Source organism: Gobio gobio (genome assembly GCF_949357685.1).
Source record: "Gobio gobio genome assembly, chromosome: 12".
In the NCBI taxonomy this organism is placed as follows: Eukaryota; Metazoa; Chordata; class Actinopteri; order Cypriniformes; family Gobionidae; genus Gobio; species Gobio gobio.
In genome coordinates this window covers 45,722,607-45,743,183 of record NC_137105.1, presented here as the reverse complement: position 1 = coordinate 45,743,183, position 20,577 = coordinate 45,722,607, and the positions used below count along the sequence as shown (strand labels likewise).

At 38.4% G+C, this 20,577-nt stretch overlaps 2 protein-coding genes across 7 annotated transcripts in view; one reads left to right on the top strand and one right to left on the bottom strand.

Annotated features, from left to right (window-relative positions):
• Positions 1-10,229, bottom strand: part of palld (palladin, cytoskeletal associated protein) — a 156,595-nt gene extending 146,366 nt beyond the window's left edge. For all 4 annotated transcript variants that reach the window (XM_079830594.1, XM_079830595.1, XM_079830596.1 and 1 more), the window contains exons 1-2: positions 9,999-10,229; positions 6,451-7,374 (exon numbers count right to left, since the gene is read on the bottom strand). In XM_079830594.1, coding sequence (XP_079686720.1) covers positions 6,451-7,373 — 923 coding nt within the window. In that variant the 5' untranslated portion in view covers position 7,374; positions 9,999-10,229. The remainder of the gene's footprint in view (positions 1-6,450; positions 7,375-9,998) is intronic.
• A 523-nt stretch (positions 10,230-10,752) lies between these two features.
• The window catches only part of anapc4 (anaphase promoting complex subunit 4), a 29,684-nt gene continuing 19,859 nt past the window's right edge, over positions 10,753-20,577 (top strand). The window contains exons 1-4 of one of the 3 annotated variants that reach the window (XM_079830603.1): positions 10,753-10,929; positions 16,561-16,677; positions 19,733-19,838; positions 20,361-20,493. In XM_079830603.1, coding sequence (XP_079686729.1) covers positions 16,570-16,677; positions 19,733-19,838; positions 20,361-20,493 — 347 coding nt within the window. In that variant the 5' untranslated portion in view covers positions 10,753-10,929; positions 16,561-16,569. Of the gene's footprint in view, positions 10,930-16,145; positions 16,329-16,449; positions 16,678-19,732; positions 19,839-20,360; positions 20,494-20,577 lie in introns of those variants that run through there. The other 2 variants (XM_079830602.1, XM_079830604.1) reach the window with 2 other exon arrangements.

The window sequence follows — 20,577 nt, the reverse complement described above, 5'->3', positions numbered from 1 at the left end:
TACCCGGTGGGGTCTTCTGCTGTTGTAGCCCATCCGCCTCAAGGTTGTGTGTGTTGAGGCTTCACAAATGCTTTGCTGCATACCTCGGTTGTAACGAGTGGTTATTTCAGTCAAAGTTGCTCTTCTATCAGCTTGAATCAGTCGGCCCATTCTCCTCTGACCTCTAGCATCAACAAGGCATTTTCGCCCACAGGACTGCCGCATACTGGATGTTTTTCCCTTTTCACACCATTCTTTGTAAACCCTAGAAATGGTTGTGCGTGAAAATCCCAGTAACTGAGCAGATTGTGAAATACTCAGACCGGCCCGTCTGGCACCAACAACCATGCCACGCTCAAAATTGCTTAAATCACCTTTCTTTCCCATTCTGACATTCAGTTTGGAGTTCAGGAGATTGTCTTGACCAGGACCACACCCCTAAATGCATTGAAGCAACTGCCATGTGATTGGTTGATTAGATAATTGCATTAATGAGAAATTGAACAGGTGTTCCTAATAATCCTTTAGGTGAGTGTATATACAAAGGGAAGACTAGCTTAATAACAAGATAACAAGAGGGAGTGGCTAAATTGGAAACAACTGGGAGAACTAATCAACATGAAAAACTACAACGAACTACAAAACATGACACAAGACAGGAAATAACAGAAGTCCTCACAAGACAGGGAAACACAGGCTGGGATCATGACACATGGGTTTGTTGATGGACACACACTTGTCAATGCTAATGGAGAGGAATTATAGCTGCAACATCTCATAATGTACCTCGAAATGAGTAGCGTATCACTGAGACACGTCCTGCTCAAGTCATCCTTGCGTTGGAGGTTCAGGTTGAATAACTAGTTCTTCAATGTTTCATCACCGGACTCGTGCTTGGATTGATATGGTAAACTCGACGCCATCTTTACTGTCTCTACAGTGTGTAAAATCGCTGAGCTTTAGGAAGCCTCCAGAGCTGAAGTTCATTTATAGTGATGGGCGTTTAGCTTCCAAAAGACGCGCTGAAAGCAGAAGACCAATCACAACAGGCTGGGCCATCTGACCAATCAGAGCAGAGTAGCTTGTGGAAAGGAGGGATTTAGAGAAACGTATTCATCCGTCGAGTCGTTTGAGAATCATTGAACACTGTGGTGATCTGCCACAATGAAGTTAATGGATCAAATTAATATTTTAAATTAACCAGTCATCATAATTCATAACCATTCTATAATCTATGGAAGTTATTAAAAGAAACAACACAAATACACAAAAAAGCTGCTTTGAAGCAATCTGTGTTGTAAAAAGCGATATATAAATGAAGGTGACTTGACTTGACACAAATGATATCTGTTTCAGTTATAATAAAAAGTGCTGCTAATGCAACAACAACAAAACTATTCAGCATGGGTCTCTGTACAGCATATTCACTGCCACACTGATATACCGTGCATACAAATTATCATCATTATAATAATTTTTTAAGACAAAAATAGTGAACTTTGAGTGTAGATTGTGTACAGTGGAAACAAACACCACCAACAGCCTTACATGCAAGCAGAGACAACGGCAATAGTAACGGCATCTGACTGATAGTGAATGTTTGGGGAGATCAGCTCCAATGAAAACGACCTTTTAAAACCACTTAAGGAAGGTGTTGAGTTGCTCTTTTAATTTTAATGAGAGGGATAGGGGTTGCCGATTAACAAAAAAGCTCACAGACCTCATCACTTCTTTGCAAGAACACACTGAGCTCCAGAACAACATCAGTTACTAGATTAAAAGCATCTGCTAAATGCAAGTAAACAACTCCACTAAAACAGCAGCTGTACCAACATGATTCTTAAGGTGGGTAATGGGACAACACAGACATTCTCTGATCTATTTGCCACCACTCATTTCCACATAGCATATCATTGAACACTATGCCCACACAATGTGGGACATCCCTCTCAAATGGCAGTTGCCCCATCAAGATTATCTCTGAAACATTTGTACAAACATATGCATGCTGTCTTAAATGATCTCAAGCCCATGATTCTGTTTACTGCTCAGTGCCACTATCTCAATCATGTGTGCACTTGAACCATATAGGTGTCACGGATTGTGTTGCTAGAACACGAACACGCAGATGAAGGTAAATAGGCAGTCTTTAATAAATCCACAAGGAAAATCCACATAAAGAGAGTAGCATGACACATCCAAACATAGGCGAGACCCGACAACAATGAACAGAAACGAGGTGCAACCACAACTTGGTTACACAACTTAAACACAATCACACAGTCCACAACTAAAATACACATGCAAACCAGGATAATTAATCACACACAACTGAACTGAATGACGAAACAAATGAGTGACCATGACAACAAGCAGGACAGGGAGAAACGGTGCAAATGAAAACAAAGTCCAAACTGAATTAAACTGTGACAATAGGTCCGTATATATTGACTTAAACTTGCAATGCCCAAATTGAGAGAAAAAAAGTGGATAGACCGGATCTAGTATGATAACTGAGGTGTTTAGACCATTAACAAATAATTGGAAAGTTGCCTAGTGAGCTTAAATTTATCAGAGAATCTTTGATAAGATTATGTTCAGTGTCCGCTCTGATCCCACTGATTTAGACTCTCCAAAAGGAAGTCAAGACAAAAGTTTAGGGGACACGGGGTCTTAGATGTATTGTTTTTTAATATACGTACAGTGGGGCAAAAAAGTATTTAGTCAGCCACCAATTGTGCAAGTTCTCCCACTTAAAAAGATGAGAGATGCCTGCAATTTTCATCATAGGTACACTTCAACTATGAGAGACGGAATGAGAAGAAAAAAAATCCAGAAAATCACATTGTCTGATTTTTGCAAATTATGGTGAAAATAAGTATTTGGTCACCTACAAAAAAAGCTAGATTTCTGGCTCTCACAGACCTGTAACTTCTTCTTTAAGAGGCTCCTCTGTCCTCCACTCGTTACCTGTATTAATGGCGCCTGTTTGAACTCGTTATCAGTATAAAAGACACCTGTCCACAACCTCAAACAGTCAGACTCCAAACTCCACTATGGCCAAGACCGAAGAGCTGTCAAAGGACACCAGAAACAAAATTGTTCCCAGCCTGCACCAGGCTGGGAAGACTGAATCTGCAATATCAAAATCCGGACCCGTCTGAAGTTTGCTAGAGAGCATTTGGATGATCCAGAAGAGGATTGGGAGAATGTCATATGGTCAGATGAAACCAAAATAGAACTTTTTGGTAAAAACTCAACTTGTCGTGTTCGGAGGAGAAAGAATGCTGAGTTGCATCCAAAGAACACCATACCTACTGTGAAGCATGGGAGTGGAAACATCATGCTTTGGGGCTGTTTTTCTGCAAAGGGACCAGGACGACTGATCCGTGTAAAGGAAAGAATGAATGGGGCCATGTTTCGTGAGATTTTGAGTAAAAACCTCCTTCCATCAGCAAGGGCATTGAAGATGAAATGTGGCTGGGTCTTTCAGCATGACAATTATCCCAAACACACCGCCCGAGCAACGAAGGAGTGGCTTCGTAAGAAGCATTTCAAGGTCCTGGAGTGGCCTAGCCAGTCTCCAGATCTCAACCCCATAGTAAATCTTTGGAGGGAGTTGAAAATCCGTGTTGCCCAGCGACAGCCCCAAAACATCACTGCTCTAGAGGAGATCTGCATGGAGGAATGGGCCAAACTACCAGCAACAGTGTGTAAAAACCTTGTGGAGACTTACAGAAAACGTTTGACCTCTGTCATTGCCAACAAAGGGTATATAACAAAGTATTGAGATGAACTTTTGTTATTGACCAAATACTTATTTTCCACCATAATTTGCAAATACATTTTTAAAAATCAGACAATGTGCTTTTCTGGAATTTTTTTTCTCATTCTGTCTCTCATAGTTGAAGTGTACCTATGATGAAAATTACAGGCCTCTCTCATCTTTTTAAGTGGGAGAACTTGCACAATTGGTGGCTGACTAAATACTTTTTTGCCCCACTGTATGTATTGTTATGTATGCATTGGATTGTCATTATCACTTTAATTTTACTCAGCACAAATTATTATCAACGTTTGCATTGCTCAACAACCCTCAATAAACTTAAAATTAGTTCACCCAAAAATGAAAATTCTGTAATTTTCTCTCCCTCATGTCGTTCCAAACCTGTAAAACTTACGTTCATCACACAAATGAAGATATTTTTAATCAAATCTGTGTGATTTCTGTCTCTCCATTGACCAATGAGGTTTGTTCTCATGCATCAATCAAGTTTCTATTTATGTTTGCTGATGTTTATATTTGTATAAAAGCTTAAATTTAATCTGTTCATCATATAAAGCGACCGTGTCTCAGATAATTAGGACTAAACCTCTCAATTCATGGATTAGATTTACGATCTCTTTAAGAACATTTTGAAGTCTCAGTGGTAGTTGCGTAGTCTATGGATGTACAGAACTGGCTCAGATTTTATTACAAATATCTTCATTTGATGAACGAAAGTCTTAAGGGTTTGGAACAACACAAGGGTGAGTAAATAATGACAGAATTTGCACTGTTGGGTGACTTTAAGGAGAGTCGACTTGTAAATATTATTTCTAGTAGTTTTCGAGTAGTTTTCGAGATTATGGTTAAAGGGTTACTTTAACCATAATCTCAAAAACTACTAGAAATAATATTTAAAAGTCGACTCTCCTTAAAGTCATTGAATAAGTCGCACACTTTGTGTTTCTTTTGAGCATTTGCAGGAATCATTCTGAGATTCAACAGTACTGAGGAGTCACTTCCTTGCAGGAGGACTGAGTCTGGCGTCGTACCAAGGCTTGCAGCGGTATCACTAAAAATAGCATCTGTTTGTTTGTTAACTTTCCAGTACTGGGGGGTATTCCAGAAAGCAGGTTAGGTGGCATACCCTGGTATGTTTAAGAGTAAATAAGCGGATTACTTCAACTTTCGGTTCCAAAAACGTTGGTAACTTTCAGGGTATGTAAGTAGCCATAGCGACTCCGGAGCAGGTTATATTCCAGGGTTAGTTTTCTTAAGAGGTATTCAGATGCATGTTAAAGGGTTAGTTCACCCAAAAATGAAAATAATGTAATTTATTACTCACCCTCATAATGTTCCACATCCATAAGACCTCCGTTCAAACACAAATTAAGATATTTTTGTTGAAATCTGAAGGCTCAGTGATGTATCCATAGGGAGCAAAGCAATTTACACTCTCAAGATCCATTAATGTACTAAAAACATATTTAAATGGGTCCATGTGAGTACAGTGGTTCAATATTAATATTATAAAGCGACAATAATATTTTTGGTGTGCTAAAAAAAACTAAATAACGACTTATATAGTGATAACCGATTTCAAAACACTGATTCATGAAGATTCGAACCGCCGAATCATGATTCGAATCGCGTGTCAAACGGCAAACTGCTGAAATCACGTGATTTTGGCACTCCGAACCACTGATTCGACTCACTGATTCGATACGCTCGGAAGCTTCATGAATCAGTGTTTTGAAATCGGTTATCACTATATAAGTCGTTATTTCGGGGTTTTTTGGCACACCAAAAATATTATCATCGCTTTATAATATTAATATTGAACCACTGTACTCACATGGACCGATTTAAATATGTTTTTAGTACATTAATGGATCTTGAGAGTGTAAATTGCTTTGCTCCCTATGGAGGCATCCCTGAGCCTTCGAATTTCAGCAAAAATATTTTAATTTGTGTTCTGAAGATGAACGGAGGTCTTACGGGTGTGCAACGGCATGAGGGTGAGTAATAAATACGCTTTTTGGGTGAACTAACCCTTTAAATAATTAATATAGTTATATTAATATAACAAAATGTGTTATATAGTTACATTTATATAATACACAACATTATTTTATATTAATAATAAAGCACTATTACAACAAGGTAATGTTTAAATTTTAATTCAATTCAAATATATTTATTATTTAGTTTATTGTCATCTCACACATGGATCTGCAGTCAATTAATTTGCATCAAACAAACAATATAATCCTTATTCTCAGTGAATAAAGAATGCTTATTAAACGAAAAGGTCGGAAAAATGATTGCGCAGCCACCAAATAGGTGGCGCTGTGCATTAAGCAAGTTATGTAAATCGCCATTAAACAAAAAAAGAAGAAGGAAGTACGCTTTTTCTTATCGATTCGTCGCTCTGTTGAGAATATCTTGGGTGTTAACCGGGAACATACTCTGGGATTCGTTTTTGGAACCAGCATACCTTGAGTAAGCCAGGTTTGGGTTAATCAATCGGGAGTTCAAGATACATGTGCCGGTAAGTTAACCTTGCTTTCTGGAATACTCAACAAAATATCCACAATGTCGGCTTTCATGAATTTAATAGGTACATTCAAGAAAACAACACAACCCAATCCTACATGTAGCAGATACTATCAATACCTGAGTAACATAAACAATGGTTTTCATACCTGACTAGCGGAAGGGGGTTTCCAGTGACCCGGCATTCCAGGCGGATAGGACTTCCTTCAGCTACTTCCTGGCTCTTCAGTTTCTGGGTGAAGTGTGGAGGAGCCATGGGTCCATCTAGACTAACCCCTTGTCCCTGATGCTCATCTGACCCAACATCAGCTCGGCCCTGCTGCACGCCTTCCTGCTGGGGCTCAGATGTAGATGAAGAGGATGAAGGTGGCTGAGCCTGCTGCATGGCCAGCCGGTGGCTCCTTGGAGACAAGTAGCCACTGTCAGGTGAGGAGGAGTCTTCATCAACTTGTGGATCCACACGTGTGGAGCCTTTGAAGATGGATGAGAGCTCCTCAATGAAGGTGGCAGCTCGGCTGCAGAACTCAGTAGCTGAAGCAGCTCGTTCGTTGAGCTCCAGGCCTCTGTGGACCAGCCTGGGCCGGTCCTGCTTATAGACTGGCGTGATGGATTTCTGGCAGATGAACTTTTCTGGCGATTCAGGAGCAGTGCAGGGCTGGTTCGGCCTGTTGAGCGGGATGCTCTGATTGGACGTGACTTCACCAGACGTGACGTCAGCTGACTGAGGTGCTGCATCTTGGAGAGCGTGGTCTTTGGTTTCTGAGTAAAGGGGCAGGTGCTCTGTGGAAACAGGTGGTTCATCTAGGTCATTTGGGTCACCTGCGTCACTCATGGCCTCTCGAGCCAGGTCCAGACTGAGGTTGATCTCATCCTGGCTCAGGAAAGCAGAAAGTTCTGGAAAGTCCCCATCCCCACTATCCAGCTCAGCCATTGAGCCCAAGTAAACCTCACCATCAAGAGATGGCATTGAAAGCACGCCCCCATCCCCCTCTAAGGACACGCCCCCTGGAGGACACGCCTCTTTCATCAGCAGAGAGAGGGGGAGTGTGTCATTCCAGCTCCTGTCCTGCATCCTGCAATACACAAATCCACAAAAAGACAGGTGAGATTTTTTTTTTTTCTTATTTACGTTTTATAAAAATACATGAATGAGGAATATCAGAATCGTAGTCCTGAAGATGAGCCATTTCTGTGATATATGCCACAATCATGCAGTCAGATTAGTGTAAACACACTCACACCAGAGATGGATCATGGGCAGTTGTCGTATGATGACTCAGGCTGGTATACTTTGAGCACAGCTGTCCGGCATTAACAAGCCATGAGTGCCATTTAACACTGATGCTGCCTTTCTCTTGTTTATTCCCTCGTCTATTATCTACTCTTTACTGTCCTCACATCAATCCATATCTATTTTTCCAGTGAATGAAGACCACCTGACGCTGTACATTTTTGGTCTCAATAATCTGACCCATTAAATAAAAATTATCTTATACAGCACTGTTTAAATTTTTTTTCTTTGGCAGTAAAGACTTCTACATTGTTACAACATCCAATGTACGGGTTCGTCATCGTTGGTTTCGTCAAAATATTAAGCAGCACAACTATTTTCATAATTGATAATACTAATAAGAAGAAATGTTTCTTGAGTATCAAATCAGAAGGATTTCTTAAGGATCGTGTGACACTGATGACTGGAATAATGACTGCTGAAAATCCAGCTTTTCCATCACAGGAATAAATTACATTTTAAAATATTATTTTTAAATTGTAATAACATTTCATAAAATAACAGTTTTTCTCTATTTTTGATAAAATAAATGCACCCCTGGTGAGCATAAGAGACTCCTGGCCCCACTTAACTACTATGTACTTACATAAAAAAATAAGTACAATGTACTTATTGTGTTCATATTGTATTGCAAAACACTTTTGCTGATATTGAGGTGGGATACGGGTAAAGTTAGGGACAGGTGTGGTGGGATGGGTAAGTTTAAGGTTAGGGTTAGGTGTAAGGTCAACAGGGTAATTACAAATGTAACTACATAAATTAATTACAGATATTATTACATGCAGCTATTTTAAAAAATGTAAGTACAATGTAAAAACATGTTTGTACACAATAAGTGCATTGTATCAAATGATTAATTAAAATGTTAGTACATAGTAGTTAAGGCCACCTAATATAAAGTGGGTCCAGACTTCTTTCGAAAACATAAAAACAATTAACAGTAGTGAATATAAATAAAAATAATGACATTAAATATATACATGCCACTTCTTTTTATGTCAACAAAAAAATGACATGCCATGTATATGAGGTTTTTATAAAAGTCGGTCATATTAATAGTTAGTTGTCACGTTTAGGTATTGGGTAGGATTAAGGGATGTAGAATATGATCATGCAGAATAAGGCATTAATATGTGCTAATAAACAGCCAATATCCTAGTTATATGCATGATAATAAGCAACTAGTTAATAGTGAAAATTGAACCCTAAAATAAAGTGTTACCGAACAGTTAAACTTAAAAATATGAAACTTAATGAACGTACTACCATCTTGAGCTTCACTCCCAGTACAGATGTTATAGTTGATCCATACAGTAAATGTAAATGAATGTTTTATTACTCGAAGAAAATGGTTTTGTTTAAATGTATTAATGGCTGCTTCGTGACTATTGTGGATCTGAGTTTTGTGGAAAAACACCTTTGACTCCGACAGTGAATGATTGCATCCTCAATAACCTGTGGAGAGGATCCTTCGCCATAATTCAGGGAAAGTGTTTGGTCTGACATACCACACATTGGTGAAAAACTAATATGAGACAGTGCCTGCAGCATAGCGAAACCCTTCAACCAACAGATCGGGTCTCTGAGAAAACACACCTCAGCTCTGAATATGTGCAGGGGAACTGGCCAGTGTGTGTTAACACTTCATGCACATGTCTGAGACACGTTAATGTGCTCCTGCTAACTTTATGACTACTTTTCCACTGTAGATTTATTATTTATGGCCTATTAATTGATGACAATTACAGTCATGTCTCCAGGTTTTGTTAAAGCCGACTTTGTTTACACAATGTTTATGTAAAGTGACCAGGTGTTGTACGTAAAGGTGTGCGAGCATGTGTGTATATGAAGAGATATGACGGTGTGACTTTCTCCCCGTCATGGCGTCCTGAAGGCCAGCTGTTGTTATTTTTAATCCTCAAGGGCTGCATTTCACAGCAGCAACCACCAACCCACCAAGAGTCCTTTTTTACACATAAGCACGCACACATGCTGCTTCTGCATTATTCATGTGGAAATTATGGCATCTTTATTCTGTACTGATGAATTATAGATAGCGGAATACAAATGTGACAAGCTAAACAATTGTGAAAGTCAAGACTGACAGATTGACATGCTTGATTTTCCATCTCTGACGCAAACAGCTGAATGCACTTTATCATAATCATAAGCGTAGAAGTATTAATCTGATGCAGGACTGATTGAAATACTAAACTGAATGTTAAGCTGAAACCAAATAGCGCAGATGACCATTCATTTTGAGAGCTGTTCTGACTCCAATTACATAATTTACTTGAATTTGTCGTTTTGTATAAGTAGAATGAAAACAACTCACACACATGGGATCTCCTACTTACAGTAAATTACATTATATATAAACAGCAACAACAAAAAATAGCTATTTACCTTAAGTCAGTCTCTGGAAATATCCGTCCCCGTCAGAAGGTTCCAGTTTTTCTCAAGTTCTCTATGCCACAAATTGGAAAAAAATAAAAAGACGTGTCTCCTTTCCTCAAGGAGTTGTGGGTCTTTTCTCTGTCCTAATTTTCTTTTGTCTTGAGTGCTCTGAGGTGAGCCGGTTTGAGTGCAGAGTGGCCTGCTGTCCCATCTGTCTCGGGCCCTGACCGCTTACTGAGTACCGCTAAATTTGGACCCTAGCTCAGGTTACACAGCAAGAGAGAGAGAGACACAGAGAGTGAGAGAGAGAGCTCTGGGGTGTGTAGCATCCATGTGCCCACACCACTTCAAAGACACACATGCATCATTTTCATATCCGCAAAGGCATTTAAATGCATTTCGCAGACATACACTTGCCTTTTTGGTTCAAAACAAGCCACAAAAGCACTGAATTACGCAAACCTACACCAAATAAACAATTCAACTTCTCAATTTGTTTTTGTCATGTACTGCTTATCATCTGTCCAAGAAACGTAGTAGTCATAATGAATGTGCATGTAAATGAGTAAATTCTTTCATTGTGCACTCATTTTATATAAAAGTACTATGACGCTTTAAGTAATATTTTAGTACGGACACATGACACTTTCAGAACCAATGTGTGCCAGTCACTAAAGACTCTTAATTTAACCTCATATCAATAGCTCAGTCCCTAAATATACTGTTATCCCACTAAGACCCCCAGCCATTAACAGAGTACTTTATATTGGAATGAGGACACAACAAAAACTCTAACACCTGCCACAAAGTTTACAAGCTCAGAAGCCACAGTAGTAGACTATTAACGCTTTTTACTGTCTATATACTTGATGATACAGCAAGATAAGCAGCTTCATGTTCTTTGGATTTATGACACTTTCTGGATGACTAAGACAGAAATGTAAGTTATATTTATGGTAATATTTCTGGACCTGTTAAAGGGATAGTTCACCCAAAAATGAAAATGATCCCATAATTGACTCACCCTCAAGCCATCCTAGTATATAACATTCTTCTTTCAGACGGAGCTATATTAATAACTGTTTCTGAATGGCTGTTTCTGTTTTGAAGTCCATAAAAGTGCATCTATCCATCATATAACTGCTCCACACGGCTCCGGGGGTTTAATAAAGGCCTTCTGAAGCGAAGCGATGCGTTTGTGTAAGAAAAATATCCATATTTAAAACTTTACAAACTGTAATCTCTAACTTCCGCTAACTGTCGTATGCGTGTTCACGAGAGACTGGCGTTCCAGCATATGACGTAGGACGCTCCGGATAGAATACGGTAGTTCTCGCAAGAACCAAGTTTTGTTTTGCACTTCGGCGTTTGTCACCGGAACGCTACACCTACGTTCTATGTCATACGCTGGAACGCCAGTCTCTCGTGAACACGCGTACGACAGTTAGCGTTAGTTTGTATAAAGTTTTTTATATTTTTCTTACACAAATACATCGCTTCGCTTCAGAAAGACTTTATTAACCCCCCGGAGCCGTGTGGAGCAGTTATATGATGGATGGATGCACTTTTATGAAACAGCCATGCGAGGACATTTTTTTATATAACTCCGATTGTATTCATCTGAATGTCATATACACCTAGGATGGCTTGAGGGTGAGTAAAGTATGGGATCATTTTTATTTTGGGGGTGAACTATCCCTTTAACTGTTGTATTGACTTTGTTTGTTCGTTCGAAAGAAAGGAAGAAAGAAAGACAGATAGAGGACACTTAAATACAGGGATCACACAGCAAACACAAGGGCACTAATTTTATCCATATCTGGTAAGACTTTATTTTAGGGTTCAATTCTCACTATTAACTAGTTGCTTATTATCATGCATATTACTAGGATATTGACGGTTTATTAGTACTTATAAAGCACATATTAATGCCTTATTCTGCATGACCTTTTTCTACATCCCTTAATCCTACCCAATACCTAACTTAAACGCTACAAAAACGACATAACTAACTATTAATAAGCAGTCAATTAGGAGGTTAGTGAGGCAAAAGTCCTAGTTAATAGTGAATATGTGTTCCCTATACTAAAGTGTTACCCTATATCTGATAAATCTGATCTGAGATTCGAGCATCTCTATTTCTTGGAATAAAAAAGTATATAGTCGCATAAACCACTTTTATAGTTATTTTAAGCATTTTTGAAGCCTGAAAGCTGAAAGATTGTAATTTCTCCTTTAGTGTTTGAAGGAAGTAAGAAATTCATATGGGTATGGAATGACATTAGGGTAAGTAAATGATGACAGTATTTTCTGTTTCTTTAACATGGAAAGCGAGAGCCTCCCCATGTTTTAAGAGAGGTGTTTGAGACGGACGGCAGATGTGGTCGTGAGTGCTGCAGTAGAAGTCTATTTCAAGAGACTTATCACGTTCACTTCATAAACACTGACAGCGCAGAGCTATTCCCGTTTCTCAACAATCACTGTACTGATTACAGTTGAGCTTCAATGACAGAGACAAAAAGATCTATCACTCAGAGGTCTGTCACATATAGAAGACCACCGACTGATTTAAGACTACAGTCTCAAAGATCACACTGGAAACATTCTCTTCCTGTTTCATTTTGTTAAAATGTGCACACTAATGGCATTTTGAGTAAAGCTACATAAAGTCTCGTGTTTAGACTGCACAGCATAAGCTGTAGCTTATTCAGGCCAAGAAGCAGCCACTTAGATAGGAAGAGTATTCTTAGTGACATGCCAAGTAAACACAAGACTATTTCACAGACATAAAACAAAGCAGATAGCCTATCCCAGCAGTTAATCTAGTTTAAAGGTACAATATGTAATTTTCGCCACTAGAGGTTGCTTATTCAAAACAATATCATAGCTTGATTACTTGTTGTCTTTACCTATCCGGCCGTGGAAAAGAATCCGACAGGACTCAGGCAAAAATCATATTCATGGATGATCTAATGTATTAAAGATTTATTAACGTTTCTGTAGTATAAAGCAGGGTGGAGCGGAAGGAGGCCGCTGGAGCGATTGCTAATGAGAGTCAACAGGGCTCACAAAATCGCTAGCCTGACGTCCCAGGGCTATGGTATCTTCCAGCAACCAAAATGTATCACGGCCTAGCCCGATGGGCAATTTTAAATCGTGAATAAAATTACTTTCTTGCTTTGCGTTGTTGACTCTCTTGACTCGTTATCTGAAGGAAAAATATGACAACGGATGTTTTTGATCATGTTGATTTGTCCGCAGTGAAGTTTAGCCGATGTATGTGTGTGCGTATGTGTTTGAGTGTGTTCGTGATGAGCCGGTCAGCGGGCGGACCAAATAATAAAACATAACATTGTAATTAATTGCCGGTGGATGAGAGATAAATAATGAATGTGTTGATTTTATTAAAGACACGGAAGTCTCATTTCACTGTAAAACGCAACGAACAGGGAAAACAAATCAAGGATAACATATGCCTAGAGCCCCTCCTAGTGGACAGTATATAAAACACAAAGGAAAAACCCTACATGAGATATTGCTTAAAGGGTTAGTTCACCCAAAAATGAAAATTAGCCCATGATTTACTCACCCTCAAGTCATTCTAGGTGTATATGACATTCTTCTTTCAGACGAATGCAATCTGAGTAATATTAAAAAAGTCCAGGCTAATCCAAGCATTATAATTGCAGTTATAGTTGCTCTGTTTTTGAAGTCTATAAAAAATGCATCTGTCCGTCGAATAACGTGCTCCACGCGGCTCTGGGGTGTTAATAAAGGCCTTCTGAAGTGAATCGATGCGTTTGTGTAAGAAAAATATCCATATTTAAAACTTTATCAAGTAAAGTTCCAGCCGATCGCCCTCCGTGGAAAAGTGTTTAAAACTTTTTCCATAAATTGAATACGGAAGGCGGTCGACCGAAACTTTACTTTAAAAAAGTTTTAAATATTGATATTTTTCTTGCACAAAGGCATCGATTCCCTTCAGAAGGCCTTTATTAACACCCCAGAGCTGCGTGGAGCATATTATTCGCATGTGTATTCACATTTTTTATGGACTTCAAAAACAGAGCAACTATAACTGCTATAATAATGCTTGGATTAGCCAGGTCATTTTTAATATAACTCAGATTTTATTCGTCTGAAAGAAGAATTTCATATACACCTAGGATGACTTGAGGGTGAGTAAATCATGGGCAAATTTTTATTTTTGGGTGAACTATCCCTTTAATAACTTCACAGTTTTACCTAAAATACACTAACTGAACAGAAATTATTCTGATGAGTTCAACATAATGATTGTTTAAAACTTTTTTTTACCCCTCATGTACCTAATTTGCAGAATTTACCAACTTAAAAACAAAAGAAAGGAAAGTAAACTGGGGACATTTTAGTGAAGTAGTTTAACAAGACTCATCAAGTGTTGGGTGGCCTATGTGATATGTAACGGCCGTGAAGTGCTCTATGTACGTATATGACAATAAATGAATAAAGCCTATAAGCCTACATTGGAGAAAACTTTGAAAGTCGCTGTGTCGCTTACATACGCTGCCGTGCGTGTGTTAAAATGTTAAGAGGCGCATTGATTTAAGTTGGTGTTTCAGTTCTACACAGGCAAAAAAGACAGGTCAAGACAGAAATTCATAGAAATTTCAGTTTAGGTAGAACCAAATGTAGAACAAAATCCATTGGTATTGATGATTGAAATTTGATTCTTTTTATAGACCATTGTTAATATTTGTGATTTTGAAAATGGTTTTGATTGGTGTTTTGACTCCTATTCATTTTTCAACATAAAACATTTCTTTCTTTTTTTTCAGGCTAGTTAAATTCCTTTCGGATTACCAAAATCTGAAGAGTGCTTGCCCGAAGAGCTACCAGCGATTTTGAAATTTTGCAAGCCCTAGTCAAGTGTGACACACGACTCGAGAGCAGTGGAGCTTTTATTCTGCCACAGACGAGCGATTTCGCTTCTTCCGCTCATGTGTATGTGGGGAACGCAGCGCTGGTTTATCATATTACATAGGCTACATTTGAGTGTGTTGAAAGTTATGTTAAAATGCTACTCTGTGCGTTTGCTCTGCGGCTACTATGCGTCACGTCTTGCACACTGCATTAAGCTAGATGGATATTAGGCGGTAAAACATGGTACTCACGGTAAATCAAGAAAAACAGATTTAAACAATAAGACTGTCTTGAGCTGTATAACAATGATTAGTTTTCTGTCAATGAATGTATCCAAACAGTTGCTTACCTGTCTAATAAACTGGAAATTGAGGGTAACACACAGGTATGTCTTGATAGGTGACACGGTCCGTGTCCTGGTTAAAATTGCTTATTTCTCTGGATTTAAACATTCTTGGAAACATTTGGGATAATGTAAAGTCAACAAAATATATAACATTGTTCTAGTGGTTTTTGGATTTACTCCAAAATTTTTACATATTGTGCCTTTAATACTAGATGCTACAATGTGTATCCAAACAAACTATACGTATTAGATTTGATGACACTAACCTGATAAACAGTAGTAAATCCAGAAATCATTTCATCTTCAATGACACTTTCACTGTCAGCCATGACTTTGCTGATAAGACTTTGCTTCCAGTCAGATTGGTAAAAAAACAAAAACAAAACATGCTTAGAGTGCTCTCTAAAAATGCGTAAAATCAACCATTTTATAGAAGTGCTCCTCAAGCTTTATGTGCAATAAGCTCAGACAATTTAACAATCTGTGAGTGAGACATGTGCACTTGGTATACCTACCACTTGGGTTAACCCCCCAAAAACCATAAATTATACAAAGTAAACCAACCAGAATATTAAATCAACCCAACCCTTTTTCATCTTGTGCACAAAAACCTTCAAAATGTACTATCAACAAAACACAAATGGATTAAGTAACTATGTTTTTCCGATAAATATGTTGTTTATCGGGGGTAACACAGCCAGGCATCAGTTAGGCTTGCTTAATATGAAATATGTTATGTGCGTTGAAAATCAAGATTTATGCGAAATATATATATTTATTTTTACGGTTAAACGTAGGCCTATTTGACAGGTTTTGTGATATTCACTCTAGTCTAGTAGAAAAGTCGCTTCGCGTTTTCAAAATGTACTTTGGCCCATTGGTCTATCCGTAGTCATCATTTCATTGGCGGGTCTGAATCATGTTTCATTGGTCGCACAGCCATATACTCTGTCATGAGGTTTATGAAAATGATTCTCGTTACAGTACAAATAAGAATATATTAATATAACATATCAGTTCATCTGTACGTTGGAAAGGAATTCAGAGGAAGAGCTGTATCACGGAGTTTATCGTTAGTCGTCGTTTATCTAGTAAGTGCATGAAGTCTTCAAATCAAGCTAATGTTGTGGAGCACCAGCAGGCGCTCTAGTGAACTGTTTTCTGTCATAAAGGGCTGAAGTGCTTGAGAAGTTTCAGTTTACTATATAATAATCTGCGTTCATCATAACTAATGTCCAGCAGCAGATGACAACAGCTCTCTGTAATCTGAGTGAGCTGTAGTATTGACGCTGTCTGTACTAATAGACATCTTTCCTTCCGCAGGCTTCAACAATGCCTGCTTTTCGCCAGGTCGGGGAGAAACAGCTCCCCAACCCCATTCTGTTCATGGCCTGGTCCCCTAAGAGGGATCTTATAGCCCTGGCTAACACTTCAGGAGAGGTTGGATCTTTTATAGACATACACATCCCTGTCTTCAGTTAAACCACTGTTCATGTCAATAGATTCTATCTGTGGGATTGTAATGTTCATTAGACCAGGGGTTTTCAAACTGGGGTCCTCCAGAAGGTTCCAAGGGGTCCCCAGAAAATTTCAGAGGATAAAAAGACGAAGCAAAAATGGATAAAGTTCACTAAACATTCTTTTTAATTTCTAAATGTTTCTCTCCTTTCTTGCCGTACACGTATTTTCCATAATTGTATGTCTCTCCAGTGAGTTTCTCTCACTATAGTCCCCTTTATCTCGCTCACTGGGAATGTAAGGCAGAATTCATAACGCAGAATGTAAGCTGCTTGCACACATTTATTGTTAAAGTTGCTTATATAAATAATATTTTATTGAACATGTTCTTCTTCAGGTTTATACATCCAACATTAAGTATAGCCAATTTAATTTTGGAAACCATATGTTGTATTTATAATGTCACACTTACTATTTATCTAACAGTTTTAATGTTTTTTCATACATAAACATATACAGATGGATTTCAGGAAGGGGGTCCCTCATAAAATGTTAATCATATTTGGGGGTCCTTGGCATCATAAAGTTTGAAAACCCCATGCATTAGACAATTACACTTTATTTTAAGGTGTTATTGTTACAGTGTAATTATATATTTATATATAATTTATGTACTGAATAATATGTTAAAGGTGCACTATGTAACAGCTTTTCAGTAAAATATCCAAAAACCACTAGGCCAGTGTTATATATTTTGTTCAGTTGAGTACTTACAATATCCCAAATGTTTCCAACTATTTGTAAATCGTGAGAAATTGCTATTTTAACTAAGGAAGCGGGACGTGTGAGGGAGTCGCCTGTTAATTGCGTCATATCTGCGTTACCCTCGGTTTCCGGTTATATTTTGCAGAAACGCTTTACTCTCACTGCTGTTTGAACAAGTGTCATAGCAGCCGCTGAGCGAACACACAGAGTAACGTCATAACAATTTTCAACACACACAGATAGGGATGAAACGGTATGGGAATTTAACATTACGATTATAGTGACCCAAATTATCACGGTTATCAGTATTATCACGGTTTAGTTCAAACGAGATGAACGTGTTCAAAAAGAACAGATGCACACACTTAAAACATTTCAACAAGTTTTATATTTGAAAATCAACAAACAACAAATAACTAAAGCAGCTCTATGCACTTTTTTAAGATAGATTCTGTGGGATTTCCTTCCTTATAATGGCCGTCGTCAATAGCAACGCATAAATAATAATTTGTCGTAAATATAATCTCTAATATTATCTCTGTAAATATATTCTCAAGCAATATTCTCATCAGTGTTCAGCAATGATGCATTTAAATCTAGCATATTTTGTGTAAGAGCCCAAACAGTATCCTAGTGAAATAATGCATATCCATATTTCCATATGATTTGACAGTTTATTTTATTAAATATCAAAATGTGTGCATTATACCTGACACCTAGATGATCACTTTACAGTCAGTTTTATGACTGTCATTCTCTTCAAATGCTAGTGAAGTTTGAAACGTGTATAACGTTACCAATGTTGTATGTAACTTTAGAGACGGTCCCTAAATTCGCCAGCGTTATGCCAGTCATATCAGATGCTCTGTGGTTCTGCTGTGTATGTTTTAAACCTTTTTCGCCGCTGAAATAGAACAATAACAGTCGACCACTGTATGATGAATGAATCTCTTGCGTACATCGCACGTTTATCTCTGCTTTTAGTGTAGATTTCAGCGAATGAGAGCGGCGCGCGCTCTGAAGAAAACTCCGGCTAATCTGAACGCCTCTGATTATGAGACATTGCATTCATAAACTCAATATAAACACGTGTGAGTGTTTATAATGCGCAACGCGATTATAACAGATGGCTTTTGAGAAGACTATAATAAGTTCAACAGCCAGAGTGGCTAACTTAGTGTGCAGCCAAAATAACGTTACACCCGCAAATGGCGGTTGTTAATGTCAAGCCCTGATTATTGTCCCTTAAATGTCACCCTAGTCTTGTCTGAACTTGTTCGTTCGCTTCACGTTATTATTTCCCAGACGTAGTTTTGGTATTGAAGTCAAAGTCCACTTGCCTTGCGTTCGTAGTTTTGAAGTGTTTCCCCCTATTACAGCGACTTTTTTTCTGGCATGTTCTGCAGACAGGGTGACCATCTTCGATTAAGTTTCTCTCAGGACTTTTGTAAAAGCCAAAATATGACAACCGCCTCAGATTTGGTCCTTTTAGAAATCTGAAAAATCTCCCTGTGCTGTCACTGCCTTCTGCCATTTCTCCTCATTCAAAAAGCAGCGGTGCGCTGCGTTAGACTGACGCTGACTGGACAAGATTTACCGCGAGTTTTCACAATCGTGATAATCACACGCGGTTTTAATGATAATTAAATTTTATAGGATATTACTAACCGTCACTAAATTTTATCGTGGTTTATCGTGAAACCGGTAATCGTTTCATCCCTACACACAGATGTATCTAATATGATAAACAGAGCTGCGTTACCTCATACTCATGACCGGAAAAGCAGAAGTGGCGCCGGTGACTGGCATAATAAAAGTCACGCTGCTCGCGAGGCGTGTGTTGCGTTTATCTTATTAACAATCGCTCCAGCGGCCTTGCTCAGCTCCACAACACTCGGCCCTGCTCTGCTTCATACTACAGTAATGGTAATAATCACATCCATGAACATGATTTCTGCTCGAGTCCTATCCCGATTCTTTTCCACCGGCTGTGAGCTGAAGACCACATGTCCCAAGATTCTGCGCTCAAACTTGGCGTCATCAAACCACACCTTGGTTTTGAACAGGCGACCTCTAGCAGACGGAAAAGTTACATAGTGCAGCTTTAACAACATGTACTTACTATAGGGTTAGGATAGGATTAAGGTTTTGTTTGAGGGTTAGTTGCATGTAATTATGCGAAATGTACTGTTATTACTATGGTAAGTACATGTAACATTATGTAACAAGGACACTGTAAAATAAAGTGTTACCAACTATTCTGTCATTACAGCTTCTCTTGCATCGGCTGGCCAACTTTCAGCGGGTGTGGAGTTTACCGCCCAATGAGAACACCGGAAAAGAGATCACATCACTGGCCTGGAGACCTGATGGGAAAAGTAAACTAAAATGATTTTTTACTACCTTATTCTTCTCATATTTGTTAATTGGAATACAATAAACGTTAACTGAAATAAAATTACATAAAAAAAAAACTTATTTCAACATTTTCTCATTTTCATTTAGGTTAACGATGTACTAAAATAACTCACAAAATTACTAAAACTGCTAAAAATGGAAAATATAAATGTGTGTGTGTGTTATTATTTATTTTTGTATTTAATGCACATACAACATTATATTGTCTTACAGTCTTGTACTTGTTATTGTTGCTCTTTTAACTAATATTATTTACATAAATTGACCTTCTATGGTTGGCTTTTATCTAACCTTTTATGGTGGACATTTCACTGTCAAAAAAGTGCTGCTGTTGATTCATTGCAGATTGGACAAATAAACCCAAACTTTAAAGCAATATTTAATGTCCTCTTGTTTGCAGTACATAAATGCCAGCCACATTCTGAAGTGTATATATAAGCTACCATTGTCATGTTATATGATTAGTAACATATTGTCTGCAGTCCTGGCATTCAGTGTGGGAGACACAAAGCAGGTGGTTCTGTGTGATGCAGAGAAGGCAGAAATCCTCCACTTGTTCCCTGTGAATTACCCAGCATCCTGCATGCACTGGATGGAGGTGCAGGATGACAGCAGGTGTGAGGGTTTTTTTTTTACATAGAGAGGATCTGTTTTCTTTCTCTATTGATTGTTTGGTTGAATCCGTTTGATTTTATTCTC